This window comes from Sturnira hondurensis, unplaced genomic scaffold (assembly GCF_014824575.4).
Source record: "Sturnira hondurensis isolate 20B ecotype Veracruz unplaced genomic scaffold, ASM1482457v3 Scaffold0011512, whole genome shotgun sequence".
In the NCBI taxonomy this organism is placed as follows: Eukaryota; Metazoa; Chordata; class Mammalia; order Chiroptera; family Phyllostomidae; genus Sturnira; species Sturnira hondurensis.
Window position 1 is genome coordinate 161260 of NW_028084143.1, and position 14299 is coordinate 175558.

At 50.3% G+C, this 14299-nt stretch overlaps 1 protein-coding gene across 7 annotated transcripts in view; it reads right to left on the reverse strand.

The window, feature by feature from the left end:
- Positions 1–2862: 2862 nt before the first annotated feature.
- Positions 2863–14299, reverse strand: part of TTC13 (tetratricopeptide repeat domain 13) — a 63104-nt gene continuing 51667 nt past the window's right edge. For 3 of the 7 annotated variants that reach the window (XM_037060227.1, XM_037060224.1, XM_037060222.1), the window contains 9 exons: positions 13940–14032; positions 11621–11704; positions 10762–10846; positions 8495–8601; positions 7927–8062; positions 7033–7112; positions 5010–5088; positions 4777–4856; positions 2863–3267 (listed from right to left, as the gene is read on the reverse strand). In XM_037060227.1, the coding sequence (XP_036916122.1) occupies positions 3153–3267; positions 4777–4856; positions 5010–5088; positions 7033–7112; positions 7927–8062; positions 8495–8601; positions 10762–10846; positions 11621–11704; positions 13940–14032 (859 nt within the window). In that variant the 3' untranslated portion in view covers positions 2863–3152. Of the gene's footprint in view, positions 3268–4776; positions 4857–5005; positions 5089–7032; positions 7113–7926; positions 8063–8494; positions 8605–10761; positions 10847–11620; positions 11705–13939; positions 14033–14299 lie in introns of all 7 variants that reach the window. The other 4 variants (XM_037060226.1, XM_037060223.1, XM_037060220.1 and 1 more) reach the window with 2 other exon arrangements.

A 14299-nucleotide genomic window follows, 5' to 3' on the forward strand; every position in this document is an offset into this window, starting at 1 on the left:
GGGGTAGCGACCAGGACCCAGGGCTGCAGGAAGCTCAGAGACTGGGCTCAGGGCATCAGGCCATCCCCTAAAGGAGAAGGGGGCCTGTGTGACCAGGAAGTGAAGGCTGTTCGAAACTGGAAATGCCTGGATCATGGCAACCTGGCACAGGTGAAATATTTTCTTATCAGTAGAAATTGGAATTGTAAACTGCGTCGTATTCAACCACGGCAATATTGTTCATTTCAGATACACGTGCCTACCTGACTTGCATGGACCATCATAACTCAAAACCCAGATGTCTTCCCTGGGCCGCCCTCCCAAACCTGGACTTTCCCTTAAGACCCCAGGACTCCCACTTCTGTCCGACGGGGAGGTGTGTGGGGGCTGTGTGCAGCTCCGTCCCGCAGCACGCCATGCCCCAGTGGGAAGGCTCCATATCTGCCATCAGCAGGAAGGCCACCAGGCACAGGTGGGCACCTAGACCGCGGCAAGCGGCCCCCAAAACAAGCGTTTGCATTCATTTAAGTTTAATTAATTTAAATACCTTGGGATGGGGGTTGCCAGGGATGGTGGGTAGACGTGAACCCACCTGGGGTGCTGTAGAGGCAGCGTGGACCCGATCCCACGAGGAACTGGGTGGGGGCGGTCTGGAGACTAGGGGAGTGCAGACTCAGACCCCCACCCTGGGGTGCTGTACCGAGCTGCTGGGCGGAGGGTGCCGTTTCTGAGATAGGGAAGAGCACGGGGACGCACAGACTCTGGGGCAAGGAAATAGCAGCTCCACTGTGGACACCTGCGGGCGCATCTGCGCCTGCGGCCCCCTCTCCTGGTCTGCACGCCCTGGGTTTCTCCAGGTAAGTCCACTGGTCTCTGTTCTGGCCCGTCCAAGTCTTCCTTCCCAATGTTGGAAGGTAGGTATTAGAGAGTTGGAGGTTGGTTTCCTGCCCCTCACACACTTTGCACATAAAAAGTTCCTAGTTTACTAGTGAGTTTTATTCTAGAGGATCTTTTTTCATTCTTTTGAAAGTGTGAGTGTCTTGATTCATAGGAGCAATTTTACAAATAGAGCTACACTTAGCTACTCTGACAAGCCCATAACATGAAGTTGGCGATACTAATGAGCAGCAGAACATGACTGGGGGTCATTTCCATGGAAAAACTTACTCCAAAGCCTACGCACGAACTCCCTAGGCTGTGCTGTCCCCTATAATAGTCGCTAACCTCGTGTGGCTATCTACATGTAATGAATTCAAACTAAACCAAAACCTCAGTTCCTCAGTCATACGAGCCCCGTTTCAAGTGGTCAGGAGCCACCTGCAGCAGGTGGTGGCTACCACCCTGGAAAGACAGACACAGGACAGTCCCGTCCCCACAGAAAGTCCCAGTAGATGGCGCCAAGTTGGCCGTACGGTTCCCATGGGAAGTTGACAGTATGAGGGAGGAGTGTGTGGCCAGGGCGTGGAGATGAGAGGAAGGTGGTGGGAGGGGAGGCTGGACAAGCAGAGGCCACGTCAGGTGGGCAGTGAGGCTGTGGGGGTTTGAGCACAGAAGCAGCCTTCAGACAAGTTAGAGACGACGGTGGCCATGGTCCCAGGGAGGTGACAGCGGACTTGGGGTGGGGGCATCGGGGGAGCTGAGGAAAGAGAAGTGACAGGGGTGGGGCTTTGTAGGAGGGAAGGGAAGAGCTGGCTGATGGCACCCACCTGTCTTGCCCCGTCATCCTGAGGAGCGCATGGGAGGCAGCCCCCCGCAGTTTCAGGGTCTCCAAGTGGACAGACCAGTTGGGTCAGGACTTGAGAGTGCAAAAAAACGCAACAGATACAAAGAGGCCCGCGTGGCACAGTGCTGTTTTCTAAGTCTGGAGAAGATCCTGAGAATGGAATCTTTGGTCCCCCCAAACTATGGGGGTCAGCACAGGCCCTGGGGTCAGAGAGGACCAGCTGGAACCCTAGCATCCGGCTTCAACAGTGGGTGACCCTAGAGAGTCATTAACTTCCCAGAGCCATGGCGCCCTCGCCTGCAGCTCTCGTCTTGGGAGAACACTGACCGTGGGTGGAAATCTGTGTGTGAGGTGAGGCGTGCGGGACGACGTAATCATTCTCCCCTCGCCTTCACTGGCTGTCAGCAGAGAGCGGAGCACAAGCCACATCTCCGCGGCTGTTGGGAAGCCCATGCCAGTGCCCAGAGCGACATCTGTCCGAAGGGCGAGTCCCACCTGATCAAACGCCACGCAACCCACTAACACCTCCAGGCATTCACTCCCGGAGCACAGACACCCTGAGGTGTCATCACGCAACTCTGTGCGAGAGTCCCCCACACAAACTGAGTGGCAGAGAGCAGTGAATAGTTTGACTCTTACAAAAAAAAGAAAAACGAAACTGGTTTGAAAATGGCAATAGTTTAATGACCCGATTTTACTCATGGTCATTTACCCCATCTGAAAGAAACGGTCAGTCGTTTTCTGAGTGTTCTCATACCTGACAGTGAAACTAATTCACAAAATGAAAACAGACCTAATCCAGTGTCAAAATCCGGTGATTTAGAGACATCACCCCTGTTTACTTCTTCCAACCAAAAGAAAAAAAAAAGCATGGTTCAATAATTCAGTGTCTGAGTCACTGGCAAATATGGTCTGCACCACTCGCCACGGAGCCCCTGGCAGTGAGCTCCACAGCCTGCGTGGACGGCGCACGGGCCTTCCATGGGTCGAAGACAGTGGAGAACCCACTCATGAAGGTCGTGCGAGTTGAAAATGAGACGCCCAGCACCGTGTGCATGAAACAAAAATCTTGGGGGAAAAATGCAGATCTTAAAAGGAATGAAAATACTGCTGTTGTTGGTTTTGTCCCTTTTGATTAATTTTTGGTTTCTGAAGTCAACTTGTTTGCTGGAAGGAAGGAGCTGTGTGACTTTGTAAGTGGAAACCGACAGGCCACGGGCTAACGAACACTCCTTTGCTCCCAGACATTACAGCCTTTGCCCCCAAAACCCTCTTCCATGATTGCTGTTGTGGTTCAGAAAGTAAAGACGATGATTTCAAGTATTCAATTCCTATCAAAAGTTGGTATCAAAAGTAATAAAGGACCTAATTTCTTTGTAATTCCACGTTTTAAAAATAACTTAAGAAGCAAGAGGTCCGGCCCTTTCCTTGTATAAATACCGCGGCGTGACTAGAGTTTCTGAAGACAGCGTGGCGAGGGGTGAGTGTTCAGCACCTCGATCATGGACCGTAGCGTCGGAAACGTCTCCGAGACTGATGGGAGGGTCTTATAAGAAGGTGAGATGCTGAAAGAGAAAAATACAAAGACGGGGTGTGAACGGTAACGCAACTTGACAAAAAAGGCAAAGCTTATGTTATATTGATTCCTATTACAATATTCCCTTTCCAGCACCCCATAAACGATGTCAGTCCATCATTATGAAAAGGAGGAGGAGCTATGAATGGAACAGATCCTTCCACGCAATGGACTGAGGCATCAGAAGGCTCCTGCGTGAGCTGCCTTGAACTTCGACCAGAGTCTCCAGGGGGAAAATTAAGCTCCGATCTCCACGTGACTGTTATACACACATGTCGTGGTGGCGTGCTTGCTGCACCGGAATCAGGAGACACGGGTTTCCGGGCATTTCAAGTTCCTCACCAGCTGCAGTCATTTCTCTGTGGTCGCTCCCTCCCTGACCTGGAGCAGGGACAGCACTAGCTCACGGAGTAGCTGTGACCATGGGCTGAGATAATGCAGCTGAAGGGCGAGGGAAATCGGTCACTGCACAAGGTCAGTTGCTGATGTTACTCCTTCCTTTAAAAACTGTTAAACGACTAACACTGTAAAATTGTGTAAGAAACAGAGGGTGAGCTTGGACCTTCGGGTCACTCTACTAAACCATGTGTAGAGTAGAAAACCTGAAACAAGAATATACTGGGAAAAGGCGTAACCATTAGGAATTTTTATTACAACGCTAATGGAACATTACAGATCAGGAGGCGTGTCCTACAGACATGAACTTCTCTGTTTCCAATAGCACAAATCACCCAGCAGTTCTTACAGTGGCTGCTTCAGTCAGACTGACGGGGAAGGCCACACCAGTGGTGGTGACAAAGGAGAAGCCAAGGACAAGGAGCAGGGCTCAAAAGGGCGAATGGTGAGATGTGCTTCTCCTTCCTCGGCTACTGAAGTGTCTGTGCGCTCCTTCCCCTCCATGCTGACACTCTTCCCCCTCCTCCGCAGTGCTTCCAGACATCCGAGCCAGGGAGGCCAGCGCCTCCGGCCAGGGCCCGGCCGTATCGGCGTAACTTCTGGTTCGGGTTCCCTGACTCACACGCACTCATCTCCTGAATCAGAACAAAGGGCCCCCTTCTCCGAATCGAGACAGCGGGGAAGGTGCAGCTGGAAAGACAGAGCACCGCCCCGGGAGGGGGGAGCCTGGGAGGGCTCAGCCCCATTTGCAGGTCCACTGGTCAGCGCTGACCCTCAGCCTTCGGGACGCAGGGTGAGCCAGCCAGGAGAGACGAGTGTCTGATCATATCTCTAAGTCACCTGTGACTTTCTGTCGTCAACTAAAGAGTGTCTTTGTTTTTTATTCATTGTTCATTTTCATCTACATACTCACCCTTTGGAGGATCATACAGGACAGCCAAACCTTTTCACCTTTAAATTCACTGTACACTAGGAACTCATGAAAAGGAACACTATTCCGGTTTCCGCAGTAGCCGCCCCCCCCCCGCCCCCCAGTAACAGGCAGTCCCTTTTCTCCCTCTCAGTTGCAATATCCTTTTGTGGACCCTCATCAAGTGCTGACCTTTTCAAGTTCATCCAGCTTTTGGCTATTTTGCTGAAGGCCTCTGAACCAGGGGCTGTCATAGCTTCAAAGTCAACTAACTGAAAAACAGAGACATTGAGGAGTGTGAGCAAATGGGGAGGAGAAAGGCTTCCATTGGCATCTGTTCAACTCTGGGATCTTCGCACGAAACCCGCAGACGGCGGTTTAAACACAGCCAGGCAACCCCCCCAGCCCCCATCCGGCCAACCTACCTTCCCTTTGGGGATTCTCCCCGACACTTCTTTTCCACTTGCCATCAACGCTCCCACGATCACCGAATAGGCTATCACACTGCCAATACAGGAGAGTCACCGTCAGGCCGAGTACAAAGGGCTGCTCAGCCCGCCGTGGATTTCCCCTCATAACAGAGGAAATTTTCTTTCTCTTAAGAATCTCTGGACATTAAACATAAGACTACTTTCATTTGGTTTAAAAAGTATTGACTAACTTACTATTAAATATATATGTGTGTGTGTGTGTGTAAATAAGCGTAACCACACACGCTTATTTAAGAATAAATGTGACCAAATATATTCTTTTTCTAAAGGAAAAAAGTGCTTATTTTAATTAGAGCGTTTCTTTCCATTCAGTGTTTAAATTCTTGTGAAATAATGCATTAGAAAATGTGTTACTACTTTTAACAACTTCATGAAGCTTGGTTTTAAAATGCATACCTGCAATATGCTTTGAAAATACAGATGAATCTCATCATTTAAGCCTTAAAACACTCTGGCCCTCAAAGCAGCAGAGCGCACACGTGCCCACAGGCACTGACAGACGGCCTGAAAGCCGATCTGCGGTGTCGGTCTCCCTCCTGGCACGGACAGACCCGCTCCGGATTCTGACAGCTGCACTACACACCCGGCTGCGCCCCCGGGCAAGGCGCCCCCGGACGCAGATAACCAGGATGAGGCTCTGCCTCGGGCAAGGAAGGGCAGCTCATGCGCGGCGAGGCCTCCCCGAAGGCCCACAGAGCTGGGGCAGGGCAAAGAGGCAGAGGAGCAGGGGGCCGCAGGCTGGCACGGAGGGAAAAGCAGTGTGGGGACCTGAACACGTGAGGAAAGGCAGGGAGGGATGCTGTGGGGGGGACCCTCAGAAGTTCCACGGGGCAGGTAAAGGAGGGGGGTGATGGAGCCAGCGTAAACCAGGGCAGGATAGGGATGAGCCCGGGCATGATGCCACCGTGTTTGTACTGGGGCCGACAGGAGTGCAGAACCGAGGGCACAGAGTGGGGAAGCAGGGAGACGAGTGAGCAAGGCCATGTTGGGAGATCACAAGGGTCTGCACTGTGGCTGTGGGAATAAGGGAGAGAGAACTGGGGGTCAAGAGGCAGAACCAGCAGCATTTGGGGATTGAACAGAAGTGGGGACAGACAGTGACTGGGGCTCCACTTCACACATCATCACACAGGAGCCCCCAGCTGCCAAGGACAGTGACCGCTGCTGGGTGTGTGCACCCGGCCGGCCTGGAGGTGGCGCTGTGGGCAGGTCTCATGCGCAGCTCTGCTCAGAGGACCCCGCCAATCACAGTGGGCTGATACTGCAATATTTATGCTCCTATTTTGTTTTGATGCCTTTCCAATATATGAAATTTACTACCACATTTAGAAGAGTTTTAAAGTATTAATAAAGATGGGCAAGTAATTACTTTACCAAAAACATTTTAAATTTAAGTATGTGCTAGCAACAGCCACTGAAGTGATTTGCTGTGCATGGTGTTGGGTGAAGAATAGAAAGCCCTGCAGACGCCTGCCCGTGTTACCGACATTCGGCCCACTCCAGGCGGGTTCATAAGAAGCCAGAATTTATTCACGGTAATAAAAATACCATAGGGTGGCTGGTGATGCAAAAGTGTAGAAGAGTAGGGTTAAAGGCCAATGAATGGCCACACCCCGGGGGAGGGGGGAGAAGAGGGCAGGGTGACAGTTGGGGGGAGCACCAAAATTGAGGCACAGGGAGCACGGTGCCCACGCACAGCAGCCTTCAGTGATCTCAGTGGGATGAGTGAGCCCGCACCCGTGGGGCTCAGGCACACAACACAGGAACCCTTTCATTCTCCTTTTCCTGGTCTGCTAGATTGGGGAAATACGTTGGGGTGGAGTTTGGAAAAAACCAAAGGGGGCTTCTTGTCACTGCTTGGGGCACATTTGCACACACACCCACAGCAGGAAGTGTAAGCAAAAAAGAACACATTTCTCAATGTGTAAAACCTTTTGAGTTACAGGACATCACTCACCTGGATCCTCGTGAGAGTGGCATTAAATTATAAAAGTAATAAACTAAGGATAAGATTAAGTTGCAAACAGCATCAGCCTCCTAGAAAAAGAAGACACACGCTCGTGAACTGAAAACAGACTACAACCCCCACCGGGTGTTTATCAGGGGGCAGGACACGGAGCGCCACTTCGTCAGGAATGAAGAGGATTACTCCACTCCTCTCCCACTGCTGAACGCCCGATACTCTTTTGCACAGTTTTGCCAGTAAAAGGGCACGAGCAGTCCAGTTCAGAGCCATAGCCTCCCAGCTGTTCTTAAAACTGAAGACTTTTCTGATAAACAGACATCTCAGTCTCCTTCTATGTTACTTGCAATGTCAAAACATATATGGAGATTAAAATAAAACAAAGTACTTATCGATACCAGTTATACAAGCATCCCTACCTCGAAAGATTCTGGTAAGTGCCCCTCTGCGCACAGAGTTAGGTGATAAATATGCTTAATTCTGTATAAAAACTTAGGTGCTTAATTGTATCAATTGACTGATTAAATGCAAGAGACTTAAGGTGCCTTCCTGGGGCTATGGACACCCATTCCAGAATGTGGATGGGGTCACAGACTCTGGGCACAGTGACGGTGGCAGCCACAAGGGTGACATGTCAGATCTGCCACCAAGGAGGCCCCCCTTGAGTTTGGCAGTAGAGGCCAGGAAAGGTCATTGCCATGATGGACCAACTTTTTCATTTAAGTTGTGCCGAAGCCCACATTTATAATAATACAGTAAATAACAGATTTATTTCTCCCTCCCCAACTGCTGTAGTTACTAAATATGGGAACTGTTGCAGTAAGAATAACAAAAAGCACAGGTCCATTAAAACGCAGGACGCACGGGGACAGGGGAACACACACCTACCCCAAATTCTGACGAAAGGATGAGAACTTTTCCTTTTGCTGTGAGGTCTTTATAGAGCGCATCTATTTCGGCGTGGTACAACTGTGTCCTCTCTTCCGTGGTTTGAGTTTCCACAGAAAAGAGTATGTTGCCAATCCTAAAAGTACAAGTATATTCTGAATTTCCTACGCTAAGACTACACTACTCTTGTAATAATTAAAACCTGCATTTAAAAACAAAGAAGAAATTGGCCTTGACGCTGCTGATTTCTCATGTGTTTTGGCTTTATTAGTAAAAGCCTTCCCCAAATGAACTCCAAGAACCCAGAAGGATGTTTTCCGCCAGCCCCATGGGACGTCACACCGAGAGTCTAGAGAGCGGACAGATTCAGCAGAGTCAGGAGAGGCTGACCGCCGGTGTAATGCTGTAGATGGGACGGGAAGAAGCACTGGTAACAGCTACACCCGGGGCCTTGGCTTCATTGCAGCAGAAAGCTAAAGCCCCGTGGGCGGACTGGCCGTGCCAGTCAGCGCATCCGCACTTCCCAACACCCACCCGCCTGCCCTCCACACTCAGGCCGCCTACGTACTTGTCGCCCGTAATAGTGACTGTGAATCCATCATACTCCTTCCCTTGATCTTTGAGGCTGGGGACTTTTGTGTTCACCGTGAACCCATCCTTCGTTTTAGTATTAAACTGCTTTCAGGGGAAAAGAAAATTCACGTTACTAGTGTGAAATTCACTGTACACACCCAACTGCCACTGTGCAGTGCTGACTCGGATTTCCGTGTTTACAGGGAGGGTCGCAGAAGTCCCCGATGCAAGAGACCCAGTGAGCAGTGATGGAGGACGACGCCTCTGCCCGGCCCCTGGTCCCCAGGCCCCAACACCCAGCTCACACCCTGCACAGGGCCCCTGCCGAGGCTGCAGAGAACCATGGCACAGCAGGTTCACAGCCCCTCTGGAACCCCCTTCTGGGGTTCTTCTCGTGCTCACTCTTCATCAGCAGCAACCCTGACTCTTAGCAGGGGCTACACCCAACCTCCTGCAACTCAAGGAAATTCTGCTGTGCTCCTTCCCAGCAGAGTCCGAGGTCTCTCATGAGGGCTCAGAATTATTTTGATTTGCCAGCTGGGAATTTCAGACACACCCTGACCCCGCAGACCACAGACAGGCAGGCGACAGGAATTGCACCAAGCTAAGAGCAGCCATTGGGGTGACAGTGTAAAGGTGCCTTCAGGCGCTCGACCCCTTTGTTGCACTGGTAACTGTAGCCCCTCGCAGGTTCCTTTAAACAGACACACAGGAAAAATACTAAAATCTCCCTAAATGATTGTGTGTGGTGCCCAACTTAGTAAATTTAAATGCCTAAAATGCCCACAGGAAAGCTGAGGGTGAAAAACTGAGACGTGTGCCAGTGTTCTTGCCGCCTGGTGTGCCCCCGCAGCCCTCTGCGAGGCCCTTCTGCCCTCTGGGGGTCATCTGGGGAACTCATGGGCGAGTCTGGAGGGTGGGAGCCAAATCTACTCCACGCCCCTCCCTGCGAGCTTTCACGTAGACCGAGAACCTGTCTGTAACTTAATTACCTGGGGCCTGCAACTCCCGTTACACTCAGACACTAAATATGTGTCATAGTTTTAATGCACACGGAATTTCCCAGGAATGCACGCAGCATGTAAATGGAGGAAAGAGTGTATGATGTCCTGCTGGGAACTTCACTGAGTGTGGTTTACCATTTCAGAATGCCATCTCACCAGTGACATTGAAGCTTATGACACCCGAGTCACCAAACAACACGCAGGTATGGGGCTGCACTTGCAGCCGACTGTCACCACAAATTTACATACAGGTGCAAGCAACGGGCTGCCTCTCAGGAAGATGTGCCCGAACCCCGACACACTGCAGTGCACGCCACTCTAATACAAGCTCCTTACATTTCAGAACTCCTTTACGGCTCCACATTCACCTCAAAGACTTTCTGAGGAAGTGGGATATATTGTGGAGTTCATCTTACTGCATCTGACCATGTTTGCAGAGTTAATACAGGGCGCTGAGAAGACGGGGGACCACTCCTCAGTCCCTCAGACCCTCATGAGAACCCCCAAGGTGGGCCCACAGAGTCACCACTCCTCAGCAGCCAGGAGCCTCGCACCCAGCCCAGATATAGGCTCACCTACGCCCGGCGAGGCAGCATGGACCCTGAGGCCTCCTGGTTACTCTTTAGAGGTGGATGAGCTTTGGTCATTCACAGACATTCCTTAACTTCTGTTTGCTGTAAATCAGCCTTCTCTACTATAGCTGCAAGGAGGACGCTTATCCTGGCCTGAGTCCACCCACTTCAGCAGATGCAACCCTGGCCTCCGCCTCCTCAGCTCCATGAGATGCTGCTTGGGCCGCACACACCTGCCCAGTGGTCTGGTGAATAACCCCGACAGAGAGCTGGGGTGTGCATAGGGTGCTTGCCCCACACGTTCCCCTTCTCTCAAGAATCTCTGTCTTGTGACCGTCTAAGACCTGAAAGCAGCTGCCCTGTATTTTGTCCAGTTGCATAATCGTCACGATGTGGAAGGGCGGTTGTGTACCAGTTACTCCGTCGGGACCAGAAACAGAATTCAACCGTCTGTATTCTTATCTCCTCTCTTTCCTGTATCTACTCCTTCCTCACAAATTTGCTTTTATCTTTCAGTCCAATGTCTGTGTTTTATTTTGGTTATTATTCAGTGCGACTATATCAGTGTTTTCAGGTAGCACGTGCTTCGTAAACTTTAGAACATTTATGGTATAAAATTCACTCAAAAAAGCGCTACAGTTTAACTTTTTTCCTGAAACGTACTGTGGTTTTGACAGTAGACTTACCTTCATGATGGGAAGAAGGTCCTCTACTTTGTGTACCTTTTCCAGAGCTTCCCTAACTTCCAACAAGCCTTTGGGATTATTAGCTCTTAAAGAGAGAGAGAGTTGGGACTAAAGTTAATACAGACATGTAATAATTATGCCATTACCTCTAATTTAAATACATCACCCTCAGTCACAATAACTCAACATTCAAAATGGCGGGCTGCTACTAAAGTTCCTAAATAATGGGGTGGTTTGATCTAATGAATTCTGGGCTACAGGTGAGAATCCAGAAAACAGGGAGCAGCCCCCCTAGAAGGTGAAACGGGGAAAAGCAGAAGGGGCAGGCACGCTGTTGGTCGGGAGACCTGACTCCCCCGTGCGGACTCTGACATCAGACGCGACTGTTTCTCCTTTCTAAAGCTGCTCACACGGACGTGCCCTGCGAGGTGTTCACGTCGATGTGACATTTACTTGGTGATAACTCACCACTCGGAATTCTTTTGTGTCTCCAGGGTTCTGTTCACTGTTATATCTATGCCTTTCTATCTCCCCGCCTTCCAGGTGAGGAAGAATAAGCATGAAGGCCGAAACCCCTTATAAAAAAATGTCAGAGAAACATCCTGCCTTTTAAAAGAAAGAGACTAGCAAAGTCGCAACCTTGCACGTGAGATTAAACATACTCAGTTGAGTCCATGCATTTTTGTGAAGTTATTAAAAAGAAGGTTGATAAGTCACTCTAAAAGGTTTTGATTCTAAACACAATGTGAAAACTTGAAACAGTTTATTTATTCTGTCAATAGGCTTAGTTTTCAAGTTTCATAACTATAAGAAATATATAAAGTCAATCCATTATTATGAAAAGAATGTAAAGAATTACCCATGATAAATAAGAATTCTATCTTTAATAAAATGAAGGATTTTCTCAAAATATTCCAGGTATCTCATGTTAATCACCTGACCCCTGTAAGAAAAAAATTAAGAATTTTTACAAAGGCATATATTCTAAACACTGTCTAATTTCTAAGTTAATTCAAAAGAACAACAGAGAACTATGAGAATAATGTAGCAAAACAGATGGGGAAATTCACTTATTTGCAACCGATGAATGGAAAAGCAAAGAACTGTCTTAGCAAGCCTGGTCATCAGCTCACGGGGTTTATTCTGGTGAGAAATGTGTCAAACTCAGCCCTGAGAGGCCAAACTAGGAGAAAACCCTCATGTATTTAAATGAGGCTCAGACTCTCACGCCAGTTTCCTCCCATGGGTCCCTTTGGTTTCTTGGCAGCACACGCCTTCTCTCCCTGGTCTCTCCCGACTGCGTTATCTGCTGATGCTCCTACCTGTTATCTACATGGAAACCGGTCGTTTCTCCACAGCCCACCTGAGATAGGTTTTCCTCACGTTTCTATGCCCACCTCCCCTTTTAAAACTCTCTTTCAGAACTTCTTGTACAGTCAACATGCTGATGTACACATCTGACTGATGTACACATGCACAACATAATGTACACACCCGACTGATGTGCACACGCACAAGAAAATGCACAGCCTATTTGTGTACAACATGTAAACATCTGACTGCTTCCCAGGCACCCCCCCAAACCTCAAGTTCATTAGACTCAAGCAGGAATCCACTCTTCCACACTCTCCCAGCACGACCCGCCCAAACTTGTCCACCTGCCTCCCGCCCTGCTGCTGCCTGACCGACTGGACGCTCCTTCCAGCTCTCTTCCACGCGGCCCTCCAGACCTCAGCACTTGTCACTCATGCTGCCACACAACTCTCTTCCCACGCCTGTGTCTCCCAGGTCACTGTGTCTCTAACCTATTCTGCCACCTGCAGCCGAAGGGATCACCCGATTGGGCAAATGTGCTCACACCACTTCTCTGCTTACAACCTCCGAATAGTCAGTGTCATTTCCGGGGAGAAAACACCTTCCATGGAGCAGAAAGTTGTTTATACTTTGGGGGAAAAGGTTTTTTTTTACATTTTGGCCTCTGTCTGTCTTTTAGGCCTTTGATGGCTGGTCCTCCCTTCGTGGCAAACTAGCCCCTGCCTCAATAGGTCAGCCCCAATGGGTCAGCCGTCCCTTCCTGGCCATGCCCGACTCTCTCCGGGGGGACCCGGGCCTGCCCCCCTCGCCGCTTTCCCTCTTTCCAAACAGCCGGGCCTCGCCGGAGGCGAGTCTCAGTGCCCCGCTGTGTCCCCTGGCGTCCTGCACACGTGACCACCACAGCGAAACACAGTGTGCCGCTGTTGGCGTCTGCCGTCTGCGTTCAGCTCAGAGCTTTCCGAAGGCGGGACCTGTTGCGCTTCCTCATCGCCACCACGCAGCACCGCACGCGGACGGTGGACTTGTGATAACGTCAGTTGAGTTTAGTCTACAAATGCCACTAACTAGTCCCTGAGAAACAGAAACCCAGAAGTCACCAGGGAAAAACTATTTTTTAGAGATTAGAGACAAATAAATCTCTAAATGACATTTCCACTAAACTTAATGTCAAAGGTGTACACAGTATTATTTTCTTGACTCAAACTTCTGGAACTAGAAGCATTTTAGATGGGACACAACTACTATATTTACTTACAAATTCTATCTACCATTAAATTCAGTGGATCCCTTTGAAGCTGCTACTCTCTACCATTTGTTCATTATTTACTGGGAAGGTGGCAAAGCACATGAAGGGAGAGGCGAAGAGGTCGGCACTTCCCCCGCGTCCCTAACTTGCCGAGCCTCTGGGCACAGAAAAGCCCTCCCAGGCAGGTGGCTCGGGGACCAGATGGCGTTATTGCTCCAAACCCTCTGTGTGTTGGCGGCCGGAAGGGGAGCCTTCCCCCACAACAGCCACACCGTATTGCCAGGGTATTATTATGATAAATGTGATGTCCTCCACCTAGATGCTTTCTGCTGTGGTTTAGGACAGAAAAATGGACATCCCAGGCGAGAACCCGGCAGCCTGCCCTGCCTCAAGCTCTGCCTCAGACACAGAGCCTGAAGCAGGCCCAGGGCAGGTGCTGCGTTTCTTTCTGCAGCCGGACCAGCTGAGGGTGCAGGCGGGACTCCGCAGGGGCAGGGCAAGTCTGCACAGGCCCCTGCCAAGGTCGCCAGGAAAGGAGCAGCGGGTCCTTAAGGCCTCCAGAGCCATCTGCTCAGAATAAACCCCTGTGAGAACGAAAGAGGCACAGAAGGGCCGTACCTGATTAAATTGATGTGGTTGTTAAAACCTCGGCTGAGACTCCGGGCTGGCATCTGATCTAACCACAGCACGGGCTGGTCTGGGTCAGCAACCCTACGGAACAGAACGCGTTAGAGATGGACACCTTTCCCAACCTAGGAAGGCTCAAAGGCACTAGAAGTAAAACATCAGAGTCTGCAAAAGTGCGGAGGAAGCAATCGCTCAGACTGTTACATCCACAAACGCGGAACACAGACCGGCAAGTTCCAAAAAGATGCCCGACTGGGCGGAGTGAGAGTCAGTCCCGGCTTCTAGGAGAGCCGTCTTTTCCCGTGCAAATGAGATCGTCCTGACACACCCCTCCATGCAGCCACGTGCCGC